Below are 12484 nucleotides of genomic sequence, written 5' to 3' on the forward strand. Positions count from 1 at the left end.
CATTAAATAACTACAGTTTCTCTCTCTCAGCCATTGTTTTTTGTCATTGCTTAGCACCGCCACCACTAACGGTGGGTCTTTTCTTCAATTGCTCTTGCTCAAGCATCTCTTGAATAACAATGTTTCTCAGCTAGTGTGCCAATATCCAATTTTATGCAGCATTTCTGATTTCAATTGCAATTTGCATACTCATCCTCTTCTAGGCAAACACTCATGGGTTTCTCCTAGATCCAATTCTTCAACAATTGTTTATTACCCAACACAATTTCCTGTTTTCCAGTTTTAGTTGTAACAGCTTGAATGAGTCTTCTAAGATTTTTTTTCTTTATCATGATATAGGCTAAGAAAGAAATTCCTATTGACTCACTTGCAAATATTATCAAAGTGAAATTCATCAAGACAATACTTGATTGGTGCTTTAATCTTTTTATTAAGCATGTAAATTGTTCAATTTACAAATAAAATTTCATTCTTTAAATTTTGTGAAGAAAATATGACATGGATAGATACAAAAGAAGCTGAAGGAACGAACGAAGCACACCACCCATCACCAATGACTTGGAATCAAAAGGAAAATATTGCATCAATTTAGCGTAACCTTTTAAAAAATAAAATAAAAATCTCCAAGATTTTTTTTTAGCAAGAGCAAGTGAAAGAAAGTTAGACTATGAGTAGCGGTGGTGATGGAAGGAAGATCACTGGAAGTATTGGCTGATACTAGTTAAGAGAGAGAAATAGTACTCCATTGGTTTTTTAATTGTTTTTAGATTACTTTAAAATAAACACTGTTGTATTCACAACCTGCAGCAACTGCCACCTGCCTGGAAAAAGGGGACTTTCCCATGGTGGGAAAGAACTCCCCATTCCCAGGCTAAATGCCACCTAAGTAATGTCTTAAACCACTTTAAATCTTGTTTACTTTATTGAGGTGACCCCTACTTTTTATCATGAGGTATTGAGGTGAGGAAGAAGTAAAAAGCTTGATTTGAGTGATTAACATATGCACGTAGGCTTCTTGCAGAACTTTATTATATATTACTCCCTCCGTCCCGTTTTATCTGAGTCAGTTTGGTTTTTCACACAGATTAAGAAAAATATATAAATAAAGGGGAAAGTGGAATATATTGTATTGGAAATGATGAAAGTTGTATTGAAAATTGAAATGACTCAATTATTTTGGGACACTTTTTTTAGATTAGTTAGGAGTAAATAGCCAAACCCCCCCCCCCCCCCCCCCCCTCGAAATTGCAAGGTTCATCAAATACCCCCCCTGTAGTTAACGAAACATCAATTACCCTCCTGAAATTGTCTGGTGTCTGTCAATTACCCCCCTCCGTTAATTTCCTCCATCCAACATGTTGATGTGGCCGTTAACTGCCACGTGGCACTGCCACATGGTCAGAAAAGTCATGCCACGTCATAGGGGGGTAATTGACTATATTTTTTTTTTTTTTTTGAAAAAAATCTGATTTTTTTTTTGTTTTCAAAATTAACATTTGTGTCATCCACTGACCTTGCAAATAGCCCCCTGAAATTTAACATTTATGTGCAAATACCCCCTTGAAATTTAACATTTATGTGCAAATATCCCCCTGAAATTTAACATTTATGTGCAAATACCCCCCTCAAATTTAAAATCCAAGATTCTCAACAACAACCCCATTTCTTCGCTTTACCCTTTTATGGGAATCGATGATTCCAACAATGCTTCTGCTGTTTCAATGGAGAATTTGGTTAATGGTTGTAACCCTGACCTAAATCTCAACCCTCCTAATTTGGGGGTGGATTCTATTGATTCTGAGCCGTGTGAGGGAAATGATTGAGCAATTGTTGTTGTTCCGGAGAAACAAGAGACGGCGGTTGCGGTGGTTAGGAAGAAAGCAATTTGCTACATAAATTTTAAAGAAAGCAATTTTCTTTCATTTTCTCACTTCCCTTCATTTCTCCTCATTTCCTTTCTCTAGCTGAAGCCAGAACCTTCCCTCTCTTCTTTCTATGTCTCACGCTCATCTCCCTCCTTCCCTCAATCATCAATTTCTAAACCAAAAACTAACACCAATTATATATGCAAATCCATAATGATAAACTATGATTCAAGATGAGCCTAGAACTAGCTTGATCTTTTCCCCTTCTCCAATTTCGGTCAACTTTCATCCACAATAACCAAAGCTTCAAGTTTCAATTCTTCTACAAATCAACCTTATTTGTGAGTACCCTTGCCAATTCATTTCAATCGAAGGAAGGTAAGCTCAATTTTTCCTTCTTTATTTCCTTTTTCAGCTGAACTAAAACTATTCTTCTTTCCCAAATTCCATTTCTATATTTTTGGTTAGGTTGTGTTTTTGTATGTGGTGTTCGGTGCTTAAGTGGATGACTTGGGTTAATAGGAACCAATATTTAAGGATTAGTGAATGGCAAGCAGCTTTAAAAGAGACAGAGTTTTTAACTTTGGCATGAGATGGAAGCTAAGCTACTCTTGAGGTGAGTTTTCCATTAAGCTTGAATTTGACAATATGGAGTTGAATTTAATGTTGGTAATAATTGGAAGAAATAGTGATCTAAACACCTTAAACTAGAATGTTGTTATGGTATTTTCAACTGGTGCTGTTGTTGAATTGATTGCTATTGTTAGTTTGGTTACAGTTAAGCTTTATGAGTAATTGGCTAAAATTCGTATGGACATGTCGCTGGAAAAACTGTCATAACTTCTGTTACATGATTCGTTTTGGAGTGGGACTTGAACCATTACAAAGAAGACAAAATTCCCTACAGTTTAGACACAAGAATTGTTAAATTCTATTAAGTATAGTAGGAGAAAAGCTACCTACAAGTTTGAGGAAAGTTTCAGTCTTGTTTCTTTACCAATACCTACTCTTTTGTTAAACTGGACCAATTGGATGATTTAATCTCAAAACAAAAATTATATCTGTATTGTTGACACCCTAAGCTTTCCAACGAGTGTTTGTTTGCTCAAAATGAATATTGTTTGATATTTTAATTAAATTGTGAAAGTTAAGGTACCGTTGCTATGTTGTGCAGAAAATCTGGTTTTGCAATTTGCTACATAAATTTTAAATTTGAGGGGGGTAATTGCACATAAATGTTAAATTTCAGGGGGGGTATTTGCAAGGTCAGTGGATGACACAAATGTTAATTTTGAAAACAAAAAAAAATCAGATTTTTTTCAAAAAAAAAAATATATAGTCAATTACCCCCCCCCCCCCCCCCCCCCCCATGACATAGCATGACTTTTCTGACCATGTGGCAGTTAACGGCCACATCAACATGTTGGATGGACGAAATTAACGGAGGGGGGTAATTGACAGACACCAGACAATTTCAGGAGGGTAATTGATGTTTCGTTAACTACAGGGGGGGTATTTGATGAACCTTGCAATTTCGAGAGGGGGTGGGGGGGGGGGGGGGGGGGGGGGGGTTTGGCTATTTACTCCTAACTAATCTAACAATTATATAGCTAGCTAACTATAACTAACTGATCAACGGCGAAGCTCGCAGAAAATTTACGCAGGGACCAACTATAAAGGAGAAATTTTTTTAAAACAAACATATTAAATTTAAGGATAAAATATATTTTTAGTCCTATAAATTATAATTTTTTATGGTTAGTCCTTAAAAAAATTATTCAATTTTTGTCTCAGTTTTTTAAAATCTTACAAAAACAAAAGTGTTTTTTAGTCTTGAATATAATCTCTAACAAAAAATTAAGGACTAAAATTAACGTTGGGCAAAATGTGTTTCAAGAACCCATAATCATCCATAATTATCAGTTTAATAATGTCTTTTCAAATGTAAATAAATAAGTAATTTGCAATAAACTCATTCTTCATTTAATTTGTCTATGACTATTGTCTAATAATTTTTATTGTTGAAAAAGGTTTCTCTATTGTTGTTATTGAGACCAGAAGTATCAAACTAATACAAATAAATCTATCAATCATGCATGTAGTAATTTTTTACTTTATTATTTATGCTAATTTTTGCAACTGAACTTGTTTGAGGTAGCTCAATATTTATTATTTGAGGTGGCCGGATATAAATACATACCGACCAATTCAATAATAATAAATTTTTTGGGTAGCCTTGGCTACCCCTCCCATATGAAGCGCTACGCCCCTGTAACTGATATAACTACCTCTATGTCTAATATTACCTGGACAGTGATGACTGATGACTAGTTCGAGATTGGAATCCTTGATTTGTTTGGAGAGTTCCGCAATGGAGGTGGCAGCTAGGAAACGAGGATGAGCACCACGTTGTTTATGCCGATTGGCGCGGGAGGGGAGGCTGTATGTAGGTTTTGCATCTTGTATTTTGAGTTGAGAGCGAGAAAGAGAGGGTTTGGGAAGAGTCGGTGTCGATGAGGGCGGTTTTAATTTGTTTGGGGGAAGAGGAGACACATGTGAAGAGGAATGAGACTAAGGGCGCGTTTATTACGGATTAAAATAAAAGTGATTTTCTTATAAAATAATTTAGAGATTATTTTTTAGAGATTTTATGAAAAATCAAAATCTATTTTGCGTTTGTTTACCGTAATAAAAATCACTTTTTTTAAAACAAATAATTTAGTTTGTTTGGATGCAACTATACAAAAGAGATTTTTTGATACAAATTTAGTTCAATCTTTTAACACTAATTTTCTCTCTCCTCTAAAAAAAATCTATTTTTTGAGAAGCTGCTCTTAACAGCTTCTCATTTGAAGCTATTTTTAGATTTTATTTTAGATTCTGATTTTTTTAAAAAGCTATAACAAACGGATACAATATTCTTAAAAGTGATTATTTTATTAAAATAAGTGATTTTTTTCTTAAAAAAGCTATAACAAACGGGCTCTAAGGAGAGGTTTGGGTTCTGAGGGAGGATGAGTGAAGGTGTTAGGGACCTGTATATTCGATCAGGGCAATAACCAGCTGATCTCTGCTTTGAAAGGGATGATAAATAGTATATGGATATGATTTTTGAATATGAGGACTATTTAAAACTAGAGTACAATGAAATGAAGTAATGGATATGGTGATGGAATTTATAATATATTGGGTTTGATTATGGATTAGTGATGTGTGATGTGTTTTGATTTTGTTGTTATAATATCTTGCTTTCTCATTTTGATAAAATAAAATCAAAACTGTGACGTGTTTTGACACCAAGGTTTTGGATGGAGACATTAGGGGTGGAGGATGAGTTTATTTATTTTTTAGTAGAGTTAAATTGACTTGAGAATGAAAGGTCAATGAGTACAAGAATTATTGCATTGATTGGAAATGCATGCAGGTGTGGGTGTTAATTGGTATGTACGTGAAATTAGAAATAGGTTGATTGTAATATTCTGATGGGACGACAATGTAACTAACTCTACTCAAATATCACAACTCACGTCTACAGGTCACTTTTAGTTTTAATGTCTATTTGAAAAATCGCTTAGAAGCTTTTGTGAGATATATTGTTTCAATTTGTTGTGCATAAAGCAATGATATTTGTTTCCACATTTGTCTTTATCCTCCACCCATTCAAATTCTCATGTACATACTTTTGGGAAATATTAAGATGAAAATAGAATTCAGATAGTAGCAAAAGTCACCGCCTTCTTAAAAGAAATTTTGGTGGACCTCTGATATAACCAAATAACAGGTTTGTTTCCCAAAGTTAATTTACAAAAGACTCTATCAGAACTATAAAGAATTACTCCCTCCGGTCCTATTTACAATAAACAATTTACTTTTTAGATACATTATATAATTTATGTATTTGGTTTAGGTTCATCACTAGATACATGCATTATTCAATGTATCTAAAAAGTCAACTTTCTCTTATAAATAGGACCGGAGGGAGTATAAAGAAAGATCAAAAGTGGAACAGTGACAACAGGTATGACAAAGACGGATTTTCTGTCTCTAAGCTTGATTTGGAGAACACAACCTGACACAAACCCAATGCAGCAAACGACGATCTAGAAGCGGATATATGTTGGTGTCGTTTACGCAGATGTTTCATTTGTGTGCATGCAACGAAGTAGACCTCCTTATTTTGGATGAACGCAAATATTTTGTATAATAGGACCTCATATATCTCTTTTAACTATTGCCACAAGTAGATTTCAACAAAAAAGTATACTAGTATATGTCTGAATTTATCAAAATTACAAACTCGTTCATATATCTCTTATCTTAGTACTTTTATTATCGATGAAATTGACTAACAAATTTTTTCTTTGATGCCAACAAAAAGAAATGAATTAACTAAAGACATATTTAAAGACAAAAATGACTAATAAATTTTTTTTTTTTTTGAAAAATCTAATACATTTAAAGATTATTATAACAACCACTACCAAAAAAGGATTATTATAACAACTCATTTGGGGTAGCTAATTACACATATACTAAATTATTCAAATAGAAAAATAATTTTTGGGATAGCCAAAGGTACCCTATACGACAACCATAGCTTCGCCCCAACTCCCACCCATGTTCAATTTTTTCCCAACCCCATTGTCGTCGCTCCAACCTCCATAATCCCCATTGTTGCCGCCATCGCCGTTGGTTTGCTCTACTCTGAAATGTTTTTCGTTGCCGTCGTTGTGACGTTTTCACTATTACCTCTCAATCAAATTTTCTCTGACCATCTTAACTATTTCATTAACCACAAAAATACAAATATTAACTACTAATTTTGCATAAATATATACATTCTTCATTCAAAAAATAAACAGATATATACATTCTATTTTGTAACTGAGTAAAATGATATATAGGGAAGACTATCACACATGTGTATATCTTTTTCTGTGTTTTACCTTTCAAATTTCATGTCAAATCCTTGATGATTGTGTAGAACTCAATAAAGTCAACCTATTGAAAACAATCAAACTGATTCAAATGGTACGTTTTATGTCATAATTTATGTCTTGCAATTGGGTGTGATATGTCTAAATATTTGCTTAATCCTAGAGACCTTGGTTGTAATATTCTATGTAGAGGCATTCTTAAAAGGAGCAATTTATAATGTGTGTCCTCTCCAACCTTCATAAAAGGAGGGTTCGTCGTTGTTATAAAAACAAACATTCAATACTCACTGGACCCCAATATTCAATATTCAAGGAGACAAATATGACATATCAACGAATAAGTAAGAACAATGATTGTCCCCGTGAGCTTAACTCAGTTGGTAGGGACATTGCATAATTTATGCAGGGGCAGGGTTCGAACCGATGACACTCCACTTCTCCACATTTAAAATGTGTGAGCTTTAGTCACTAGACTACTTGACAAAAAAAAGTAAGAACAATGATTTCAGTTAAATGAAAATCTAGGTTTAAGTAAGAACAATGATTTGATGATGATTAAATCAATATTTTTTGGTAGATACGATAAGGAAAGAGAATGATGTAAGGGGTTTAAGTGAGGTTCTATGAATTTATAGAAATGCTTAAGTGCAAGATTCAGTCTCCATACTGTAGAAAAGTTTCAGAGAATAATTTCATATATGTCATCATAGAATAATGCAACATTACATATATACACAAGACTCCCTATAATTCCTCCTCTATTAAGGGAATATGTCGCTACACATATATACAAAAGACTCCCTATATTCCTCCTCTATTCAGGGAATGTGTCTGCCAATTAACTACACACAGTACAATTGACTATCATAATATATTTACTGCCTAATTTAGTTAACAGGATATTTGACTTATCTTAACACCCCCACTCAAGTTGGTGCATGGATATCACACATTCCCAACTTGAATAATGACTCATTAAACACTCTGCTTGTCACTCCTTTGGTGAGAACATCAGCTAACTGCAGTTCTGATCTTACAAAGGGAAAGGAAATTACTCCAGCTTCAAGCTTTTCTTTGATGAAATGTCTATCAATCTCTACATGTTTTGTTCTATCATGTTGGACAGGGTTGTGAGCAATTGCTATTGCTGATGTATTATCACAGTACAACCTCATAGCTTCCTTTGGTTTAAACCCCATATCTGACAAAACATTCCGTACCCACAAAAGTTCACATACCCCAAGTGCCATGCCTCTAAACTCTGCTTCAGCACTAGATCTTGCTACTACTGGTTGTTTTTTACTCCTCCAGGTTACAAGATTTCCTCCTACAAACGTAAAGTAACCAGAGGTAGACCTTCTGTCATTTTTTGACCCTGCCCAATCAGCATCGGTGTACCCTTCAACCTCTAAGTTTCCATGATTTGAGAATAAAATTCCTTTTCCGGGAGTAGACTTCAAATATCTCAAAATCCTCTCAACAACATCCATATGAGGCTTGCGTGGATCATGCATAAATTGACTAACAACATTTACTGCATAGGTAATATCAGGACGTGTATGAGACAAATAAATTAATTTTCCCACTAGCCTCTGGTACCTCCCTCTATCTATGCTAGCTGAATTTGAACATTGAAAAAGCATATGATTTTGTTCAATTGGGTTATCAACTGGTTTACACCCAAGCAACCCAGTTTCAGATAATAAATCAATAGTATATTTTCTTTGACATAGAAAAATACCATGGTTTGATCTAGCTACTTCAATACCCAAAAAATATTTGAGGTTTCCAAGTTGTTTCATCTCAAATTCAGATGCAAGATATTTTTGCAAACTAGAAATCTCATCTTGGTCATTTCCTGTAACTATCATATCATCTACATAGATAATTAAGGCTGTAATTTTACCTTCTCCTTTCTTCAAAAATAAGGTATGATCATAGTTACTTGCTCTATAGCCAAAAGCCTTCATAGACTTGGTGAACCTTCCAAACCATGCTCTTGGGGATTGTTTTAATCCATACAAAGCCTTTTTTAATTTACAAACCTTCATTCCATTTGAATTTATCATGGAATCTGCCATACTTGGTGGAAAATCCATATAAATTTCTTCTAAAATTTCTCCATGTAAGAAAGCGTTTTTCACATCAAATTGTAAAAGAGGCCAATCTTGGTTTGCTGCTAGTGACAAAAGTATTCTCACAGTGTTGAGCTTGGCTACCGGTGCAAACGTCTCTTGATAATCTACACCATAAGACTGAGTGTAACCTTTAGCAACTAGGCGAGCTTTATACCTCTCAATACTTCCATCAGCTTTGTGTTTTATTGAAAAAACCCATTTGCACCCCACTGGTTTCTTCCCACTTGGTAAAGTCACAATATCCCAAGTGTTGTTCTTTTCTAAAGCTGTCATCTCCTCAGCCATTGCTTCCGTCCATCTAGGATCTGCCAAAGCTTCCTGTACATTACTAGGAATAGAAATTGAGGATAATTGAGATACAAATGATGCATATGACCGAGATAACTTGTGAGTTGACACATAATTACTAATGGGATATTTAGCTTTGGATTGAGGGTCTGGTTCATATCTGACAGGAGGTTGACCACGATTAGACCGGGGTGGAAGAATATATTGGACGGTAGTCGACTCAGTGTTAGGTGTGATGGTGGTCTCATGTAAACCAGGATCAATTTCATGATCAGTTTCATAATTAAAAACATGATCAACTTCATCTGTATATGTATTATCAAGGATAGGATAAAGAGATACCTCTGAAGAGTCATGTTGAACCTGTGGAGAAGATTGAGCTAGTTGGATGACATTGTATTATCTAAAAGTGGAATGTCCATATTTAGGACTGGTTCACTTCCTGCAGAGTGATCCTCACAAGATAATTTTACATTTGAAAAGTCAAATAGACTAATATCATGATGTTGCACTTCATTTTCATTCCCCCCTTGAAGTGTAGAATCGACATAAAAAAAATTATCTTCATGAAATGTCACATCCATAGAAATATAAAATTTCTTTGATGTGGGATGGTAAGCAAGATAACCTTTTTGAGTTGATCCATACCCAACAAAGACACATTTAACAGCTCGTTTTTCAAACTTTGTACGTTGATGTGGGTGTAAGTGCACATATATAACACATCCAAAAACACGAGGAAGTAAATGAACAATGGAAGGAAGAACACAATGATCAGACAACACATCTAGAGGTCTTCTAAAGTTAAGCACACTAGAAGGGGTTCGATTAATCAAGTAAACGGCAGAGTTCACAGCCTCGCCCCACAAATGGGATGGAACATTACCATCTATTAAGAGTGATCGTGTCACTTCTAATATATGTCTATTTTTCCTTTCAGCCACTCCGTTTTGTTGGGGTGAGTAAGGACATGTAGTTTGATGCAAAATGCCTTTAGAGTTCATGAACTCCATTAATTCCTTTTTAAAATATTCCCCTCCATTATCAGATCTAATCACTTTTATACATGTGTTAAATTGTGTAACTATCATTTGATGAAAGGAACGAAACACATCATACACATCACTTTTATGTTTTAACAAATATACCCAAGTTACCCGAGTACAATCATCAACAAAACTGATAAACCATTTTTTCCCATTATGCGTAGATCGTGGGGCAGGGCCCCAAACATCAGTATGTACTAACGAAAAAGGAAAATCAGTTTTTTTATTGCTTAAAGGATAAACAACACGATGGCTTTTTGCCATTACACAAGTTTCACAAAGAAAATCTGAAATATGGCATTTATGAAATAACGATGGAAATAATTTCTTTAGATAACTAAAAGAAGGATGTCCTAATCGTTTATGCCATAGCCAAATTTCATTTTTATTTTTATCTTGTATTTGATCACTTGCAATATGAACCAATGCTCCATTATGGATTTGTTGTGATACATTTTCAAGATAATACAATCCTTCACTTTGTCTACCACTGCCAATCTTCTCCTTGGTGTGAATATTCTGTAAAAGACAATGAGTTGGGTAAAACATAGCAACACAAGAATGTGATTTGATTAATTTGCTGACAGAGAGAAGGTTACAATTCAAAGTAGGAACAAATAAGACATCAGATATTGATAAGGAGGGTGAGAGGGATACAGTACCAACACCTTCAATAGGAGAAGGGACTCCATTGGCATTAATAATGATAGTTTTAGAATGAGAACTACCAGGAAAAAAATTAGTAAATACATGACGTTCACAAGTCATATAGTCAGTAGCCCCTGTATCGATTATCCAATCTCTACCCCTAGTAACAACAGAAAGATTAAGAGCAGAGTTAGATATACCTGATTTGGTTACGAATCCTGCAGCTGTAGAATTATGACTTTTCATATTTTCTGCCTTATTGCTGGAATTATTTTTTCCTTTTGGATGCCAATCTGGATATCCATGGAGTTTAAAACATGCTTCCACTACATGATTATCACCATTACAGTGGGTACACTTACGAACTCCTTTCTTGGGATATTTCTTCACAGAGAAAACAGACCCCTCAGTAGGCTCACTACCAAGCATAGCTTCTTGGCGATTTGCTTCAGCACAAACAGTTGCATACACTGATTGAACATTTGGGAGCGGAGTGGTAGCAAGGATACGACCACGAACTCCATCCAAATGTGAATCCAGTCCAGCCAGAAAAACATAAACTCGTTGGGAGTTAATCATCTTGTTATACTTCTCAACATCTTTAGGGCATTCCATGGTACAATCATTTATAGCATCATACTCTTGCCATAACCTCTGCAATTTACTAAAGTATGTAATAACAGATCCACCATTTTGTTGAGTAGAGATTACCTCACGATACAATTGATATGCTCTTGATGCATCTTGGTTTACTGAATACGTCTCCTTCACGGTTTCCCAAATTTCCTTTGCCGTAGCCAAGCGAATGAAGAGGGATCTGGTTTCTTTGGTCATAGAATCCAGAAGCCAAGACTTGACCAAGCAGTTTTCATCTTCCCATGTTTCATATTCCTCAGATTTCTGGTCTTTTGGTGCAGCCTTTGTTCCGGTGACGTAACCCCAACGTTTTCTGCCTCTGATCTTGTTTTGTGCATTCAACGACCACTCGACATAGTTGCTGCCGTCAAGTCGTTCCGGAGTTAGTGCATCATGATAGTGGATAGCAGCAGAAGAATTGTGTAACGGTTTCTCCGGTTTATCATTCTCGGAAGAAGCCATAAGAAATTATTCAAAGAAACCTACAAGCACTGATTCCTATATTGTAGAGAGGAAGTCAGTGTTGGCTCTGATACCATGTAGAAAAGTTTCAGAGAATAATTTCATATATGTCATCATAGAATAATGCAACATTACATATATACACAAGACTCCCTATAATTCCTCCTCTATTAAGGGAATATGTCGCTACACATATATACAAAAGACTCCCTATATTCCTCCTCTATTCAGGGAATGTGTCTGCCAATTAACTACACACAGTACAATTGACTATCATAATATATTTACTGCCTAATTTAGTTAACAGGATATTTGACTTATCTTAACACATACTAACTGAACAAATAATTATTTCATTTTATATCCTTTGTAACTCCAATTTGCTTAACCATGAGTCATGACATGACATTAAGCAGCACGACATTATTATTATTTTTTATTTTAGTTTTTTTTTATATATTTTA

The 12484-nt window shown here is 34.8% G+C and overlaps 1 protein-coding gene and 1 long non-coding RNA gene across 2 annotated transcripts; one reads left to right on the plus strand and one right to left on the minus strand.

Moving 5' to 3' along the window:
• Nucleotides 1–1477: 1477 nt before the first annotated feature.
• LOC146925035 (uncharacterized) lies at nt 1478–2976 on the plus strand. Its single transcript, XR_015011008.1, has 2 exons — nt 1478–2243; nt 2388–2976. It is a non-coding gene; the product is annotated as an uncharacterized LOC146925035 (long non-coding RNA).
• A 7493-nt stretch (nt 2977–10469) lies between these two features.
• LOC146925036 (uncharacterized) lies at nt 10470–12338 on the minus strand. Its single transcript, XM_085710011.1, has 2 exons — nt 11123–12338; nt 10470–10793 (listed from the first exon to the last, which is right to left on the minus strand). The coding sequence occupies exons 1-2, from the start codon at nt 12018–12020 to the stop codon at nt 10759–10761; spliced, it is 933 nt and encodes a 310-aa protein (XP_085566137.1). The 5' UTR covers nt 12021–12338; the 3' UTR covers nt 10470–10758.
• Between the last annotated feature and the right edge of the window lie 146 nt (nt 12339–12484).

The sequence above is a fragment of the Medicago sativa genome, chromosome 5 (genome assembly GCF_051527215.1).
Source record: "Medicago sativa cultivar Bolivia chromosome 5, Bolivia_mono, whole genome shotgun sequence".
NCBI classification, from domain to species: Eukaryota; Viridiplantae; Streptophyta; class Magnoliopsida; order Fabales; family Fabaceae; genus Medicago; species Medicago sativa.